The sequence below is a fragment of the Leopardus geoffroyi genome, chromosome D4 (assembly GCF_018350155.1).
Source record: "Leopardus geoffroyi isolate Oge1 chromosome D4, O.geoffroyi_Oge1_pat1.0, whole genome shotgun sequence".
In the NCBI taxonomy this organism is placed as follows: Eukaryota; Metazoa; Chordata; class Mammalia; order Carnivora; family Felidae; genus Leopardus; species Leopardus geoffroyi.
Window position 1 is genome coordinate 81,943,970 of NC_059342.1, and position 19,776 is coordinate 81,963,745.

The 19,776-nt window shown below is 38.6% G+C and overlaps 1 protein-coding gene across 1 annotated transcript; it reads left to right on the forward strand.

Moving 5' to 3' along the window:
• Positions 1-2,639: 2,639 nt before the first annotated feature.
• On the forward strand, positions 2,640-3,587 carry LOC123593408 (olfactory receptor 1L1). The gene has a single exon (XM_045469162.1). The coding sequence runs from the start codon at positions 2,655-2,657 to the stop codon at positions 3,585-3,587; it is 933 nt and encodes a 310-aa protein (XP_045325118.1). The 5' UTR covers positions 2,640-2,654.
• Positions 3,588-19,776: the final 16,189 nt, after the last annotated feature.

The window sequence follows — 19,776 nt, forward strand, 5'->3', positions numbered from 1 at the left end:
TTTCTGCACCAAAAAGAAATTCTTCAACCTATTAGTGGCATTTTTACTACCTGCTTGTGCAAACAAACATTACTTTCATTAGTATTATTGAAATTCAAATACAAAAAAAGAGAGATTAGATAAAGAACTGGATTAGAAGCTATACTCTTCATTGTTTAATACCAATAAAGGTAATCAATTTAATCAAAATAACATTATTCACCAATTAAATTATTTTCAATTTCATTTGAGTTGTTACAGTTTACATGACTTTATGTGAATTTAATTTGTAAGAATATTATTTCCTATTTTTTAGGGTTTTTGATTTATGAACAGTATAAATATTAAGAATGTACAGTTAGGGAGCACCTGGGTGGCTCTGTCAGTTAAACATCAACTCTTGTCTTCAGCTCAGGCCATGATCTCATGGTTTGTGGGATGAAGCCCCACATCTGGCTCCACACTGACAGCATGGAGCCTGCTTATGATTCTCTTTCCCAATCTCTCTGACCCTCACCTGTGCTCACTTGCTCTTTCTCTCCAAAATAAATAAATAAACATTTAAACATTTGTTTAATAAATAACAAAGAATGTACAGTTGGTTTGAGCTTATACATATTTAAATAACATCACAAAAAATTGTACATGAAACAATAGAACCCTACATATAACAGTTGGGGTTATTTATATTCTTTTTTTACTTTAGACAGAAAGCACAAGTGGGGAAGAGGGGCAGAGGGAGAGAGAGAAAGAATCTCAAGCAGCCTCATGTTCAGCGTGGAGCCCAACACGGGGCTCTCCCATGGCTCTGGGATCATGACCTGAGCCAAAATCAAGACTGGGACACACAACCAAATGAGCCACCCAGGCGCCCCTAATGTATAAGCAATAAGACAAAGATATTGAGACACTGACTATAGTGAAAGCCCAAAGTATTAAAAAAGGACAGAAGACAGACTCATTCTAACTGGTAGTCATCCAGCAAAGTGTCCTAGAGGAGGCTAAATTCAAGCCTTGCAGGTTAGGTAGAGCAGATGAGGGAGAGTCTAAACAAAGGCATGATAATATAAATGGGTAAAGGGGCAATCAATAATAAAGAATGGGATATTCTTGGGTAATGGTTATACTGGGAGACCAGGAGCGAGTTGAGTCCTCATTGGGTAATTCTGCAGTGCACACACAGTGAGATGCCCCAAATGACCAAGAACTCAGGATTCCATAAAACATAAAATATATTCACCTGGTGGTTTCCCTGAGTCAAAAAACAAGGGTCATACATCAATATTTTACAACCAGACTTAGAGATGCTTCAGACAGAAGAGTAAAGAGTATAGTCTGGGGTCTAAAATCTGAAGTATTAACTTTTATATTATGAAGTTTTAAAATATTGACCAACCAGGGGCTGCTTCTAAACCTGAGAGATGGAAAAGTGGTGGCATCAGATGTTCTAGTCTTTTTAATGCAAAGCTATGTGCACTCTGAAAAAAGGTTATCTGACCATAGACTGTCTCTCAACATAAATAATACAGCTATGGGATAAATGCTTATGAAGTTTGGGAGAGCCAGCACTGGGCAACTCTGTCACCAGAGCCAACCTCATATAGGGTGTTTTTGGCCTAAAGGAGAAAGGTCAAAACGGTGACTGCCACAGGAGAAACAAAGCACTGATACTTCACAGAATCCTTAGGGAAGAAACTCCAAAACTTCAATAATTGAAGTTCTCTTGTGCTCTAATGTCTCCTCTACCTAAGCTTTGGGGACTTCTTCACAGTCTCAAAGGATGCTCCCTTGACAGAGGGTGGAGTCTATGAATGTCTATAGTCCCCTCAGCCTGTAGAAGGTCCAGAGGAGGCAGGGAAGAAAACCTTCAGATTCATGAAGGTTGAAATCTTGTCTAGGAGCAGATGCCTTCCTTCTGTGATTTTTCTGGGCAGCCTGTCTATAGCTAAGACAGGAATTTGGAAAAGAATTACACCAACACAAATAAGCACATACCACCAATAACAACACTTTTAGATCCAGGGATTGGGCACAGGATGGGATTGATATTATCATTAAAAGAAATGTTTTCACTGTCCTATTATCTCTGCCTATCTTTTATCTTTTTATGCTTATTCTTTCGCTCCAATTAATTTTCACTAGAAAGTGAGAGGCACGGAATACCTGTTGGGTGATCTCATATTTCATTGCCTTTTCAGATAATTTTCAACCTCCAGAATAATTGATGCAGAGAAAAACATCAGAGTTAGCAGAAATCATCATTCCATCAGCTGGAAATTAGATGGGAAGCAAACTGCTGATCCTCCTGCCACGAATTAATGAATGAAAATCCTCAATCAAAAGATAATTTCTCCAGGATTCTGCTCCTGCCCTTTCAGAGAATTCTCTCTTTCTCTCATTCCCTCTCTGTATCTATCTTCTTTTTTCTCTCTCCCATTTCTGTTTTCCCTGTATTAGTCTCTCTTTACAGCAGAAGACTGAAAGGGGGTTAAAATATACATTAAATTCTGAATTCTGAACGTTAATGGAAAGAAGTCACAATCCAGGTAATTGTAATATTTTGGTTGTTTTAATTGCTGATAGGAAGAATAAACAAAAAAATTCTTGGGTAGATTATATCGAATGTTGGAAGAGTCTGTTATAGTGTTACTTTATCTCTAGGTGAACTCAAAGCTATGGGGAAAAGTAACCTAACAAGACCCTCTGAATTCATCCTCCTGGGACTCTCCTCTCGACCTGAAGATCAGAAGCCACTCTTTGCTGTGTTTCTCCCCATCTACCTCATCACAGTGATAGGAAACGTGCTCATCATCCTAGCCATTCGCTCAGACACTCGCCTCCAGACACCCATGTACTTTTTCCTGAGCATCCTGTCCTTTGTTGACATTTGCTATGTGACAGTCATTATCCCCAAGATGCTGGTGAACCTCTTATCAGAGACAAAGGCCATCTCTTATGGTGAGTGTCTGACCCAGATGTACTTCTTCATAGCCTTTGGAAATACAGACAGTTACCTCCTGGCAGCCATGGCCATTGACCGCTATGTAGCCATATGTTATCCTTTTCACTACATCACCATCATGAATCACAGACGCTGTGTCCTGCTTCTGATCCTCTCCTTCTGCATTCCACACCTCCACTCCCTCCTGCACATTCTCCTAACCAATCAACTCATCTTCTGTTCCTCTAATGTCATCCACCATTTTTTCTGTGATGACCAGCCAGTGTTGAAATTGTCCTGTTCCTCCCATTTTGTCAAAGAAATCACAGTAATGACAGAAGGGTTGGCTGTCATAATGACACCCTTTTCGTGCATCATCATCTCTTACTTAAGAATCCTCATCACTGTTCTGAAGATTCCTTCAGCTGCTGGGAAGCGCAAAGCATTTTCCACCTGTGGCTCTCATCTCACAGTGGTGACCCTGTTTTATGGAAGCATTAGCTATGTCTATTTCCAGCCCCTGTCCAACTATACTGTCAAGGATCGAATAGCAACAATTATCTACACCATACTAACCCCCATGCTAAACCCATTTATCTATAGTCTGAGGAACAAAGACATGAAGCAGGGCTTGATAAAGCTGATGCACTGGGTGAAATGCCAATAAGGAATCTGACGTCTTAAGAGAAGCCCGTTAATCTCTCACCCCTGACTGCAGGTTTTTAACGTGTCTGTCATTCAATTCTGAAGGATGGTAACTTTAATGATTTGTTTCATCCCTGATAGAAGAATGTTTATTGCATGTGATGAAACTAATGTGTTGAAGCTACCCCTAAATATGATGCCTATTTCCCAGTGGTCTCTAATATTATCTGACTGGGACAAGGTCTACCTGTATCTTGTTCTCTGTGCACCAGTCTAAATTTGGAAAACACATCTGGTTTCCAGGACATCACATGCCTTTCACATAATCCCAATCCTATTGAAATCACTCCTATCCTTGAGTTTGATCACTAGAAACTCCTTATTTATAGGTATCCCTATTCATAGGGCTGAGTTTTCTTATGTAGTCATTTAAAGCTGTTTGAATGACTTTAAGTGTGTGTGTGTGTGTGTGTGTGTGTGCACGCATGTATGAGTGTGTAACTTATCATGGTAGCCCAAGTGCCCTTCAATAGCAAGATCTCTCTTTCTCCCCTTATAATGGTCATGACTCTTTCCTCTAGGTCAATTTCAAAGACTAAGGTCCTGACTTCTATAGTTATTATATGGTAAAAAAATGAAATCACCCCAGTAGATGACTCTTGGTGAATCAGTCCCAGGCCAGTTCCTCAAGAGCATAGCATCTCAGTGTTCTTTCCTGCTTCCCACCTGGCACAGTCGACTATGCATTGTCTTTCCTTATTAATTTCATTTGACCCAAATTTAAGTGTGCCACTCTCTCAGGGAGTAGATATTATGTTCCAATTACCCTGATAATAGATGCCTCCAACTGCTAGGGATTCTTCTTCCTTAACAGATGTGACCCAACTACTAACGAGAAAAACAGAATTGGGCATGGAAAAATGCTTTTGTCCATTGGTGAGTTCTGAAAAATATTAAGGTCGCTGTTAGTCCATAAATTTATTTGGCCACTCAGAGATTTGTGAATTCATTTGTTCATTTGACAAATTTCTATTTATTATACACTATGTGCCAGTCTCTGAGACTTAAAAACAAAGATTATGTGCTAGATGATAAGCCAACAGTCTGATGGCCAAAAATCTGCAGGAGCCTAAGGAAACAAAACAAAATAGGCAACACAAGACTTTAGAGTGAAATTTTGTGTTATTTGGGTTTGTTTCCAGTTACAAGGTACAGAGGAACATGTATACTTTTAAGTAACAGGTGTCAAAAACAAAAAACAAAAAACCTCTGGGCTTAAGTAAAGAGAGACTGTATTTGAAGGGATTATTCCAAGATGGAGGGAAGGGGCCATAGTAGTAAGTGAGAGAGGACTGTTGTAACAGGAAGGATACCCAGCCAGGAGATCTGCAAGAAGTCTCAAAGGTCAGGCAGAAAAGGGCTTTTCTTTTATAGGAGGAAGAGGAAGAAACTAGAAGGAACCACGTGTGGTAAAGTGGGATGAGCAGGTGACAGTGGTGAGATTGGACAGTTGATCAGGGACAGTTTTTCCCAGACATCAGTGGACATTCAGAGGCTGCCATCACACAGGGGTGGTATGTGGACTTTGGCTGAGGGTCAAAGTCCAGTCATTTTTCAGAGCACAAAAGGGTGGGAGGATTTCTTCTCTGTTACTGTTTTCCAGGAGCACAGGGCTCAGGTAGGATTCAACATTGTCACAGGGGTTTATTGTAAAGATTCACAAGGGAAAAAGAGACAAACCTCAGCTACACAAACAAATCTCACAAAAGAATAAGAACCAAAGCATGGACATGCCCAACGGAGCTGGAACACGGTTGAAGCACTTGACAGTTATTTATCAGAAAATACGAAATTCATGAATATGTTATTTTGCTGCTCCTCTATAGTCAGTTCACAGAAGAGGGCAGTGGTCTTGGGAAGCACACAAAGGTTAAGAGGCTTTTCTCCATTACTCTCATATAAAGATGTACAGGAGAGAGGGGTCAACCAGGTGGGGTAAACTGGAGACTACATAGGACTTAACCAGACGTGAAAATTTTCCCAAGACAGACCTGTCAACGGATATTGATAGCAGGTTGATGAAGGATCAGTTAGAAACTGTTCCTTTTATGAAAGTATCAACTTCCTCCAAAACACACACAAACACATATACTCTAAACATCTTTAGCAAACCCCACTCCTTATATGAGTCATTAGGAAAGGGCTTAAGTTGCATATCTGGTCATGTGGGGAGTAACAGAAGCAGAAACTTATAGAAAGGGGTCACAATAATATCACAGTCCTCTTGGACTTGCAGAAATATTGGCATAGGTTTAAACTTCCACTGACTTTGGAAGTGAGGGATTCTATCTGATCTTACCTAGACTTTCAGCAGAGAAACCCTGCTGGTACTCAAGACTATATAATCACAGTAACCATAGAGCACTTAACTTTGAAAGAGATCAGACTAGGGACTTTACATACATGATGATACTAATTCTCTACTAAGTCTTTAACAGAAAACACAAATTCATTATTTGCATATCTCAGATGGGATACATGAGGATCAAAATGTATAAATAACTTCTTTATCCATCCATCAGTCAATGGACATTTGGGGTTTTTCCATAATTTGGCTATTGTTGATAATGCTAGTACAAACACCAGGGTGCACAGCTGTGGTATACATATACACTGGAATATTAGTCATCAAAAAGAATGAAATCTTGCCATTTTTAATGACGTGGATGGAGCTACAGTGTATTATGCTAAGCAAAATGTTAGTCAGAGAAAGACAAATACCATATGATTTCACTCATATGTGGATTTTAAGAAACAAACCAGATCAACACGGCGGGGGGGCGGGTGGGGAAGAGAAAGAGTCAAACCATAAGAGACTCTTAGTGGTAGAGTACAAACTTAGGTTTGCTGGAGGGGGGGTGGGCATGAGATGGACTAAATGGATGATGGGTATTAAGGAGGGTACCTGTTGTGATGAGCACTGGGTGTTATATATAAGTGATGAATCATTAAATTCTACTCCTAAAACCAATATTACTCTATATGTTAAACAACTAGAATTTAAATAAAAACTTGAAACAAAACAAGCAAAAAAGTATAAATAACTTTCTGGAGATCAAACATTTCTTAACCTCAGTTCTGGAGATTGAAATCTGTGTGGACAATTATGGTTTTTACTCTTAACCCCTATCCTGCCTCCCTAAGGGTGCATATGTGGCTGTAAAGAGAAATTCTCTGACTTGTTAATTCTGCCTTCTGCAATTTCTGGGGAAAAAATCAATTCTAGATCAGTGAGGTGGAGCTCCAACTTGACATTCTTGGAAACCGGAGCCCCAGAGGTAGAGATGACCAAGAGGACATACACCTTTTAAAAATGTGCAGAAATCACCAGGACAATTTAAACTTCTGCAGGTTGGTGAATGGGGGAATTGAGCCACAATAACTTAGACCTCAAGAGGAAGGCAGTCCTTCAGTTCCATACCCTTAACCATGACCTTCTCCCTTACCCTAAGGGTCCAATATGACCACAAGGAAAATTTTCTCAAAGATACCGATTTTTCCTTAAGCAATTTCAAAAAAGGATCCATACTAAGAAGAGAGGTCTTTCATGAATTACAGAAGTAGTTAGGAGATACCATGCTTCGGGAGCACCTGGGTGGCCCAATCAGTTGAGTATCCGACTCTTGATTTCAGTTCCAGTCATGAGCTCATCATCATGGGATTGGGCCCCGCATCAGGCTCCATGCTGGGTATGCAGCCTGCTTAGGATTCTCTCTCTCCCTCCCCCACCCCCCGTTTCAAAATAAATAAACATTTTTTTAACTTAAAAGAAATGCCATGTTTCAGAGTACTGCTGAGGAGTAAAGAAGAGGAATTGCTTGGGGGTGATGGTTCATGAGTGTATACAAATGTCCAAATGATCAAATTGTGTACATTAAATATGTGTAGTTTTTGGGTATCAGTGATAACACAATAAAGCTGTTTTTTTAAAGGAGGGGGAGTTTGCAATATTTCAATGCCTAATAAACACCAAGAACTATTGTAGGCACTTTATGCAAGTCAATTATTTTCACCTGAGGGCAAGAGAAAGCTTTGAGGAAGATCTTATTGCCCATTATGTACAGAAGAGGAAATGGGGGCAGAGAGAAGGTGAACGGACTTGCCTGAGAACATGCAGCTATTAAGTGGCCAGAGCCACCACTCTAAGTTGGTCCAGCTCAAAAGCCACACTCACTTAACTAAACCAGGTTGTCCAACCCTGTCCCCATTACACCCCACACAGTCATTGCTGTCTGAAAACCTAATGTTCCATTGACCGTGTCCTCAGAAAAACTGACAGTGAATCTGAGGGATGAATGAGGAGACAGAGCCAGCTGTGGAGAGCTCGGAGGGAAGGAATGTCAAGTGCAAATGTCCTGAGATGGAAAACCTTAGTTCAAGGAACATTTCAAAAGTCAGCATGGCTGGATTATAACAAGAGGGTTAGAATGGAGTTGCCTTTTTAAGTCCTGGTTAATAACTTGCATTTTATTCCAAAGTATGATGAAAGTCATTTGATGTGGAAACATGACCTGATTTCCTTTACGTTACAAATGGTGGAGTTGCTTCCCTGAGAATTGCTGGAAACGTTCTGTTTTTATACTTTGTTCTCATTGTTTCCCTTCTTTTGGTAGCTAGATAGGCTTTTGAGGCTATCTTGTTGTTGCTTTTCTATTTCCTTATGTATAACTTCCTCAATCGGAGAGCATACATCCAAAATTTAAGTCTATTAATTGTTACATTTAAGTTTCAGAAGAATTTCACTGTTAGCCTGTTTGAAAATACCAGATAATACAGAACTGGACAATAAATCCTATGGGGGAGGGTAGTGTAAGTCTTCACATGATGTTTGCAGCAGGAGTCTGTCATCAAATCCAGCCTTAAAAAAAAAGCGCTATCTTCCCATCTTTGAACCAAGGAGGCGGAATCAGCCTCAAAGGAGTCATGAATCCCCAGATGTTAAATGGGCCAGAAAATGTTCAGTGCTCTCCTCTTAGCAGAAGATGCCACCATGCAGCCCAGACTTCTAACCCTCTGGAGAGGCTATGATGCAAACTTTTGGATTCCCTCCTGCAGGGACTAATCAGCCATTGAGGTAGTCCCTTGAACCCCAATTACATTAATTCTATGAGCCAAAATGTGTCTCCTCCTGAATGAGTGCCCAAATGCTTCCAGTTCCAATCACTCTAGAGCCTTGGGCATTGTGGCAGACAACACAGAGCCTTTAGTAGTGCTTGGTAGAGCCTCCTCCTTGTGACACCGATCCCGCTCTCCAATCAGATATCCACATAAAGCCATTTTCTAAACTTATGTGTTAGAAAAAGCAGAAGCAGAAATATAAATACAGAGAACAAACTGATGGTTGCCAGAGGGGATAGGTTGGGGTATGGGAAAAACGGGTGAAGGGGAGAAGATCCAGGCTTTCAGTTATGGAATGAATAAATCACAGGAATAAAGGGCATAGCATAAGGAATCTAGTCCATAGTGTTGTAATAGTACTGTATGGTGATAGACAGTAGTTACACTTGTGAGCATAGCAAAATACATAGAGTTGTCAAATCACTATGTTGTATACTTGAAACTAATGTAACACTGCATGTCAAGTATACTCAAATAAAAAATTTTTTAATTAAACTAAAATTTTAAAAATTATATATTAGAAAACCATTGAAAACAAGCAAAAAAAAAAGGTTTAAAACAAAGCAACCCCATCCTTATAAAGGAGTATAACTTCCTACTCTTCAGGCATATGCTATGCATAGTGATTTTCTCCCGAAGAGGACAATATAGAAAAAGGCTGGAGGGTATGACCAGAGTAGCTTTATAGTGGAGAAGGCTCACCAACACTACTTCATCCAGATAATCAAGATCAACTTCAACAGTCATAAATCATGTTGATAGTATCACGAGGCCAACATCAAGGCATGGACAAGTGCTGCTAGTATTCCTCATGCTTCTAATCTTTGACTTCCTCTGTCTCTGACCTCCTACCTACCCAGATTTAAAGGACTCATGTGATTAGGTCTGACCCACCCAAATAATCTCTCTTAAACTCAACTGAGCCATACGACATAACCTAATCACAGGAGGAAAATCCAGCATATTCAGAGTCCCAGAAAATACGCAGGGTATGGATATTGGGGGCCTCCTTAGAGTTCTGCCTGCCGTACTGTGTTTACCTGCCACCTTTCCAGAAGGCAAGCACATAAGCGCAGGGGTTCTCCCACTCACCAGTCTAAGAAAACAGCCATGTGGTCATAGGGGCTACATTATTTTACATTAGAAAGGTCACCATCAGTAGCTTTCAGACAGAAACCCTATGTCTTCCCTTATTCTAATATTTATTGCTACATAAAGATAATGAGGTACTATAAAGACTATAAGATAATAAATAAAGTGTTTATAATGTGATGGGACACTGACTAGCACAACAGTGGACTCCATAAATAATTATTATTTATTATTATTACTACTACTAATGTACAGCATGATATGTGATGATAGATCTCTTTAGCTCTCTGGATACTCAATATTGATCTAAACAAAGTCAAAATTTTAAACTTTTCTTCAAGTGAATAAGACAACCATAAAGAGTTGTAAAGTGATTTTTTTTAGTAATTTTTGTGTCTGAAGATACTTATTGGCAACTTGGGCTCAGTATGATATCTGATTTTCCTGAGCTACTGAACACACCCTTGATATTATTTAATGTCATTTGCATCCCCTTCTGTTAATAGTCATTCTGCATATAAATATTATTAAAGCAAAAATATCTTTCTCTATAACACCAATACTATCAATATCATTTTTTAAAAAATTTTAATGTTTTATTCATTTTTGAGAGACAGAGCATGAGCAGGGTGGGGCAGAGAGAGAGAGGGAAACACAGAATCCAAATCAGGCTCCACGCTCTGAGCTGTCAGCATAGAGCCCAATGCAGGGCTCCAACCCATGAACCATGAGATCATGACCTAAGCTGAAGTTGGATGCTTAACCAACTGAGCCACCCAGGCGCCCCTATAAATTTCATTTTTTTTAAAATTACCCATCACATTACCTTAATGTTGTTAATTTGAATTTTGCTGGATATTGTAGTTTTGCTTATGTTTAATTTTTAACCTCTGTTTTGTTTTTCCAACTTAACAATTTTGCCTTGGATCATTGCTGGTCAATGTTCATGGGTTCGTTAGAATAAAGGAACGTATCTACCTATCTTGGCAATCAGGTCATCATTATGGAAGAAGGGAAAGTGAGCTGGTATTTGTGTGCTGGGTATAGTGATATTTTAAAATCCCAGGTTCATTGCAACACTACACACAATAGCCAAGATATACAAACAACTTAAATGCTTGTCAATGGATGAACGGATAAAGAAAAATGTGGTACACATGTATATAAAATGGAATATTATTCAGCCATATAAAAGAAGGAAATCCTGCCATTAGCAACAACATGGATGAAACTTGAGGGTGTTATTCTAAGTGAAATAAGTCAGAGAGAGACAAGATATCACTTATATATAGAATCTAAAGAAGTCAAACTCACAGAGACAGAGAGTAGATTGGTGATTTCCAGAGTCTGGGGGAGGGAGGACATGAAGAGATGTCGGACAGAGTACAAACTTTCAACTATAAGATGAATAAGTTTTGAGGATCTAATGTATTGCATGATATGTGATGATAGTTACACATGTGATGTTATACATGTGTAGTGATATGTGTGTATATGTGTGTATGTGATACTTATACATGTGATGTATTGTATACTTGAAATTTGCTAAGAAAATAGATTTTAAGTGTTCTCATCACAAAAAAATAGATGATAACTATGTGATAGATGTGTTAACTAATCTTATTGTGGTAACCATTATACAATATATACATATATCAAATTACCACATTCTATACCTTAAATTTACGCAATGCTATTTGTCAGTTATACCTCAATAAAGCTGGGAAAGAAATCGACAAGTACTGTTGCAGGTCACATACTCCAGGAAGCAAACTCTGAGTTGGAGACTTGAGTTTAGGAGATTTCTTTGGAATGCTCTTATGATCAACACCTAAGGAAAGGAAATGGCTGCAGGACTGGGCAGAGGGACAGGTCAAACTATGTTGCAGTCTCAAAGGAAGCCTCAATTGACCCAGAAGCATTCTGAAGTTGGGATGCCCGACAGACCTGTCCCAAGTTGAGATAAGAGGGCCAGACCTCTATACCTCTGCTTCAGTCAGTCATTGAAAGTAGGCTACCCTAGTTAAATGCATGGTCTAGGACTAGACAGCTTTCTTCAGCTGAGACAACCCCCAAAAAGGGCTTACAGTCAAAGGCTGTCTATCAGCATCCTCCCCAAAACTGGGACAATAAGCCCTTCATTCTTAAAGGGGGATCTGGAAAATGCATGACAATAACCACTACAGGTACTTAACATATTAATAATTGCTAGTAACTGACATGTTACTAATTGGAAACTCAAGACACTGAGAATTGCATATCTCTCTGCTTAGTTGACAAAATCATATATATGGATTTCTTAATTCAATCTTAGCTCTATTGTGCTGCTACCATGTATATTTCAATCATTGTTAGGTCATAATAGGTACATATTCAGAAAAATCATTGAGCATCTATCTACTATATGCCAGTCCTTGTCCTAGACACTGGTGACCCAACAATAGATGAGACAATATATATATTCTCTCCCTCATGTGTCTCCCAGACCAGCTGATACAGAAGAAGTAATTATGAATAATGGGGGATGGGGGGTGTCTGAATCAGCAAGGCTTTGCTTTTACCATGTGATCTCATTTAATGCTCAGAACCCAATTAGGTAGACTTTATTAGTCCTATTCAAAAGATGAATATATTGACATTCAAATAAGAAAAAGTGACTGGCCTGAAGTCACTGAGCTTGTGGTGCATGGAGCAGATAATCAAAGACAGAAGTGCTGCCTCTGAACTCATGACTTGTCCAGGAAGACCAGGGAAAAGAAAGTATGAATTGTTGGACCACAATTAAAGTGTCAAGGCATGTTCAAGTTTAGAGTAGTGTAATTCAAACTGTCCTTTTTAACTTCATCAGAAGAAATACTACTGCAGTTCTTTTCCAAAATTGAAAGCTGCAGTACTCATTTATAATTTTTGGAGAAAGAAATACCCAGAAAAGTAGAAAAATGTTTTAAATCAAAGACCTCCTCTTGGATTTAAATCCTTAATTGGATTTAGCTATACAGTCAACAATAAACCCAAGAAATGCACTTTATGAACAATCATTATCTTCTTTCCCAGCCATGTTTGATGACTTTCTACAATTACCTAAAACCAGTTTTCACTTGAGGTGACCAACAAAAACAATTTAACAGCAAAAAGAGTCTCATTTCTAACATTAACTGGAATGAAAATGGAACACAACAAACCTGCATTTATGACAAGCATATTTAAGTTTATTTTACATTGGGACCTTGTTTTTGATATGGTTAACTGGTTAGCAAAAGATCTTTTTATTTTTTCTTATCATAGACTAATACCTAAAAAAAAATTCTTTTAGGTTAAAATAAGTTTTATTATCTCTCTCCCTTTGATTAGAGTTGATTATTTCTTTATAGAAAAATTCTTCTGATTTTATTTTTTCATTCTCATAGAGGAGCCTTAGATGAGTGTGATTCCACATTTTACCTTTGACATTTTGTCTTATTACTTGTCAAATTGCAAACATTAAGAGTTTTTGTGCACTTTTCTCCACGTTTCCTTTAAAACTCTGATAGATAAGAGGATTGTCCCAGCATTCATATCTTCTTGAGGTACTGACTCTTTTTCCTTATATAATGTCCTTCTTTACCTCTTGTAACAACAGTTTACTTAAAGTCTGTTTTAGCCATCTCAGCTCTCTCTTGGTCACTATTTTCATTGGATATCTTTTCCACTCTTTCGCTTTTATTTGTATCTTTGGTCCTCAAGTGAGTCTCCTGTACATAGTATATGGTTAGATGCTGGTTTCTTTTTTAATCCATTCTTCCAAACTCTCCTTTGAATTGAAGAGTTTAATCCATTTACATTTAAGTTAATTGCTGCAAAGTAAGGGCTTATTTCTGTCATTTTATTCCATGTTTTCTATATGATTTGTATCAATTTTTGTCCCCCCATAAAAGATTTAAGAACTATTACTTCCTTATTTTGTGTTTAATCAGTTTTTTTTATAATGTACAGTTTGTTTCCCTTCTCATTTCCTTTTCTAACTATATACATAATTATTATATATAATTATTATATAACAATATTTGCATATTAATTTGTATTATTAAATATGTATTTATGTATATATATTTATCTAAATATATACTAGTAATTTTCTTAGTCATTACCCTGGGGATTGATATTAACATCTTATATTTATTATAATCTAGTTTAGATTAATACCAATGTTCCAGTATTTAAAGCTCTTGGATGACAACAGTAATTAGCTAAAGGCACATTATTTTAATAATACTTAAACCTACTTCCTCCATTGTAGTTGGTGTCTTATTTTCTAGAATAGCAAAATATTTTCTTTAGAATGAAAACCTACTAATTATACCTTCTAATTATAGTAGAGATCTCAGGAGAAACAAAGACTACTAGAAGGAGTGTTAATTATAATAACCTCATGGATGTTATTCAGTAGGTCTCCTCTTTGATACAAACAGCATGATTAAAATGAGTATTTTACTTTTTTGTATTCTACTAACATAAGAATAAGTATGGAAGTTTCAGGATGGGAAAGAACTGAGTAAGAGATAGATGAAATAACTGTAGGATCAGAGAACTAAGTGAATGATAGTTACTGTCTTCTAACATTTGAAAACATTGTTTAATTAGTTGGCTTTGTCCATGCTTAAGTCAATTTCATAAATACTTCCTGAGTACCCTCTGCAGTAAAGGCTGGGTGTTAAGTGCTATGGGATCCTAGTCTGTAAGATACGAAGGGAAAAATATTTCTTTTCCTCAATGCTATATGCCTCCAGTGAATAACAAAGTGTAGCTCATAGAAACTGCATAAGAAAGATTTATAAACTGACTGGGACAAACATAGATGAAACAAACATTATTCTTGACCTCACTGATTCTAAATTATTGTATTTTATTGAATCTAAAATGCCATCAATTGTGAGATGCATTATTTTAATGTACCGTTGAGAAAAAAAAAAGCTACCAATTATGTGTCACATGCCATGGATTTAAGTGCATCCCAATATAAGAGATGTTAAAATGTAAAAACAAAAATGAATCATATAAACAATAAAATAGCTGGATCGTGAACAATTTAATTCACAGTGCCTAGAAACGTGCCTGGATTTAAATCAGGGTACCAAGGGATAGTAGACTTCATGCTAAAAAGTCTATGCTTTTCAGTTTAATCTGGCAAAGAGAGAAACTGCACAAAATTTTGACTCCATTAGTTGTTTGAAAGCTGCTTCTTAACATAAAATTTTTAATTTTGTCAAAGCAAAACAGAGAGGCCTTTTTGTGAAGTGGATTGACTACACAGTTTGCCTTCAAGCAGCCCTTGGTTCAAGTTACGTTTTACCAGTTACTTTATTTTTCTAAGTCACCATAAAACAAAGGTAGTAAGTACACATGTTATGAGGTTGTTTTGTGGTTGACTCGAGAAAGACCTATAAATATTAGTTACCTTCATTTAACTGAAAAAGTATATGACAGTGAACATGATTGTGTTTAATGTAAATTCAGGTATTAATGAGGTACTAGATACTTTATTCCAATCAGGTCATCAAGGAATGCCTCCGTAGGGGGTCTGCATTTGGGCCTAGAGACCCAGGTGAAGGGAGAAATCTTAAAGAGTGAGGTTATTTAATTGTAAGATGTGATAATAAGCCATTAAGTGATAGGAAATGGGCAATATGTATTTGCCAGGGCATGTTGGGACTCTGATGTATGGATTCTGTGTGCTTTCATGATTAAGAAGAGTAAAAGATCCAAAACTGATGGCTTTTCCTACCGGTGGTTGTGAAGAATTATAATTAAGTATCTGACCAACCAACTTGAGAATTGGCTAATATGGGAATGGTGACCTAAAGTAAGGCTGATCTGAAAAACAAATAATCCAGTGAAAAAATGGGAAGAAGATAGGAATAGGCATTTTTCGAAAGAAGACAACCGGATGGATAACAGACACATGAAAAGATGCTGAAAATCACTCAGCATCAGGGAAATACAAAACAAAACCACAGAGATTCCTGAGGGAGACCTGGGAAGATGGTGGCGTAGGAGGACGCTGGGTTCATCTCGTCCAGCTGATCGCTTAGATTCCACCCACACCTGCCTAAATAACCTACAAAACCACCAGACGACTAGCAGAATGGACTCTCCAGAGCCAAACGTAGACGAGAGGCACACGGAAAGGATAGGAAGGGCAGAGAGGCGGTACACACTACAGGACTGGTGGGAGGGAGCTGGGCGGTGGAGGGGCAGCCCACCTGGCAAGGCAGAGCCCCCTAGTCTGACTTGCAAAAGCAGAGGGGCCAGACGGAGTGAGTTCTGACAGCCAGCAGGACTTAACATCTGGAATGTTAAAAGTCAGCAGCTCTGCTCAGAGAGCAGGAGGGCGAGAGGACACTGGGAGGGAGAGGTGTTGAGCCACAGAAGACAGAGCTCAGTTCGGTGGGGAACAAAGGTGCTGGGAAGAGCCATCTCCCTCTCCCATCCCCCAGCCAAAATCCCAAAGGTAACCAGATCCCATCACCAAACTTGCTTGCACCGGGCAAACACCCAACGCTGTGCTTCTGTGGATCCATCCCTCCAAAGGATTGGCCTGCCTCCCTCCTGGTGCTGCAAGTCCCCTACCACAGGGGACCACCAACAACAAAGCAAGCTAAGCCTGCCCCTCCCGCCCCTTTGTACCTTGGGGATCCACCTCGGCTAATACGCTCTTGGCCAGATCCCATTGAAGCAGCACCACAAGCCTGGCAGTGTGCAAGTAGCCCAGACAGGGGCCACACCACTCCACAGTGAGTCCTGCCCCTGGGAAAGGGTAAGATAAGGTACACACCAGTCTGACTGGCCCCAGCGGTGGGCTGGGGCAGATATAGGGTCTGACTGCGGCCCCGCCCACCAACACAAGTTACTCCGGACAGGACAGGGGAAGTGCCCTGCACTTAGGAGCTGCAAGGACTACCTAAAATGATGAAATGGAAGAATTCTCCTCACAATAAACTCCAGGAAGTAGCAACAGCTAGCAAATTAATCAAAACTGATGTAAGCAAGATAACGGAACAAGAATTTAGAATAATAGTCATAAAATTGATTGCTGGGCTTGAAAAAAGCATAGAGGACAGCAGACAATCTATTGCTACAGAGATCAAGGGACTAAGAAATAGTCATGAGGAGCTAAAAATGCTATAAGTGAGGTGCAAAATAAAATGGAGGTGACCAGAGCTTGGATTGAAGAGGCAGAGGAGAGAATACGTGAATTAGAAGATAAAATTATGGAAAAAGAGGAAGCTGAGAAAAAGAGAGAAAAAAAAATCCAGGAGTATGAGGGGAAAATTAGAGAACTAAGTGATGCAATGAAATGGAACAGTATCTGTATAATATGAATCCCAGGAGAGGAAGAGAGAGAGAAAAGGGCTGAAGGTGTACTTGAACAAATCATAGCTGAGAACTTCCCTGATCTGGGGAAGGAAAAAGGCATTGAAATCCAAGAGGCACAGAGAACTCCCTTCAGACGTAACTTGAATTGATCTTCTGCATGACATATCATAGTGAAACTGGCAAAATACAAGGATAAAGAGAAAATTCTGAAAGCAGCTAGGGATAAACACACTCTAACATATAAAGGGAGACCGATAAGACTAGTGGAAGACCTATCTACTGAAACTTGGCAGGCCAGAAAGGAATGGCAGGAAATCTTCAATGTGATGAACAGAAAAAATATGCAGCTGAGAATCCTTTATCCAGCAAGTCTGTCATTCAGAATAGAAGGAGAGATAAAGGTCTACCCAAAAAAAACAAAAACTGAAGGAATTTATAACCACTAAACCAGCCCTAGAAGAGATCCTAAAGGGGATCCTGTGAGACAAAGTACCAGAGACATCACTACAAACATGAAACCTACAGACATCACAATGACTCTAAACCTATATCTTTCTATAATAACACTGAATGTAAATGGACTAAATGCTCCAACCAAAAGACATAGGGTATCAGAATGGATAAAAAAAAAAAAGGCCCATCTATTTCCTGTCTACAAGAGACTCATTTTAGACCTGAGGACACTTTCAGATTGAAAATGAAGGGATGGAAAACTATCTATCATGCTACTGGAAGTCAAAAGAAAGCTAGGGTAGCCATACTTATATCGGAAACTAGACTTTCAATTAAAGGCTGTAACAAGAGATGAAGAGCATTATATAATTACAGGGCCTATCCATCAGGAAGAGCTAACAATTATAAATGTCTCTGCACCAAATACGGGAGCCCCCAAATATATGAAACAATTAATCACAAACATAAGCAACCTTATTGATAAAAATGTGGTAACTGCAGGGGACTTTAATACCCCACTTAAAGCAATGGATAGATCATCTAGACACAGGATCAATAAAGAAACAAAGGCTCTGAATGATACGTTAGATCAGATGGACTTGACAGATATATTTAGAACTCTGCGTCCCAAAGCAACAGAATACACTTTCTTCTCGAGTGCACATGGAACATTCTCCAAGATAGATCACATGCTGGGTCACAAAACAGCCCTTCATAAGTATACAAGAATTGAGATCATACCATGCACACTTTCAGACCACAATGCTATGAAACTTGAAATCAACCACAGGAAAAAGTCTAGAAAACTTCCAAAAGCATGGAGGTTAAAGAACACCCTACTAAGGAATGAATGGGTCAACCAGGCAATTAGAGAAGAAATTTAAAAATATATGGAAACAAATGAAGATGAAAATACAACAATCCAAAAGCTTTGGGACGCAGCGAAGGCAGTCCTGAGAGGAAAATACATTGCAATCCAGGTCTATCTCAAGAAACAGGAAAAATCCCAAATACAAAATCTGACAGCACACCTAAAGGAAATAGAAGCAGAACAGCAAAGACACCTGAAACCCAGCAGAAGAGAAATAATAAAAATCAGAGCAGAAATAAACAACATAGAATCTAAAACAACTGGAGAGCACATCAATGAAACCAAGAGTTGGTATTTGGGAAAAAAAATTGATAAACCTCTAGCCAGGCTTCTCAAAAAGAAAAGGGAGATGACCCAAATAGATAAAATCATGAATGAAAATGGAACTATTAGAACCAATCCCTCAGAAATACAAGCAATTATCAGGAAATACTATGAAAAATTATATACCAACAAACTGGACAACCTGGAAGAAATGGACAAATTCCTAAGCACCCACACACTTCCAAAACTCAAACAGGAAGAAACAGAAAACTTGAACAGACCCAAAACCAGCAAAGAAATTGAATCAGTTATCAAAAATCTCCCAACAAATAAGAGTCCAGGACCAGATGGCTTCCCAGGGGAATTCTACCAGTCATTTAAAGAAGAGATAATACCTATCCTTCTAAAGCTGTTCCAATAAATAGAAAGGGAAGGAATACTTCCAGACTCATTCTATGAAGCCAGCATTACTTTAATTTCCAAATCAGAGACCCAGCAAAAAAAGAGACTACAGTCCAATATTCCTGATGAATATGGATGCAAAAATTCTCAATAAGATACTAGCAAATCGAATTCAACAGCATATAAAAACATTTATCCACCATGATCAAGTGGGATTCATTCCTGGGCTGCAGGGCTGGTTCAACAGTCACAAATCAATCAATGTGATACATCACATTAATAAAAGAAAAGATAAGAACCATATGATCCTGTCAATCGACGCAGAAAAAGCATTTGACAAAACTCAGCATCTTTTCTTAATAAAAACCCTCGAGAAAGTTGGGATAGAAAGAACATACTTAAACATCATAAAGAGTGCTCGCTTCATCAGCACATATATTAAACATCTTAAAAAGCCCACAGCTAGTATCATCCTCAATGGGGAAAAACTGAGAGTTTTCCCCAAGATCAGGAACATGACAGGGATGTCCACTCTCACCACTGTTGTTTAACATTGTGTTGGAAGTGCATCAGTAATCAGACAACAAAAGGAAATCAA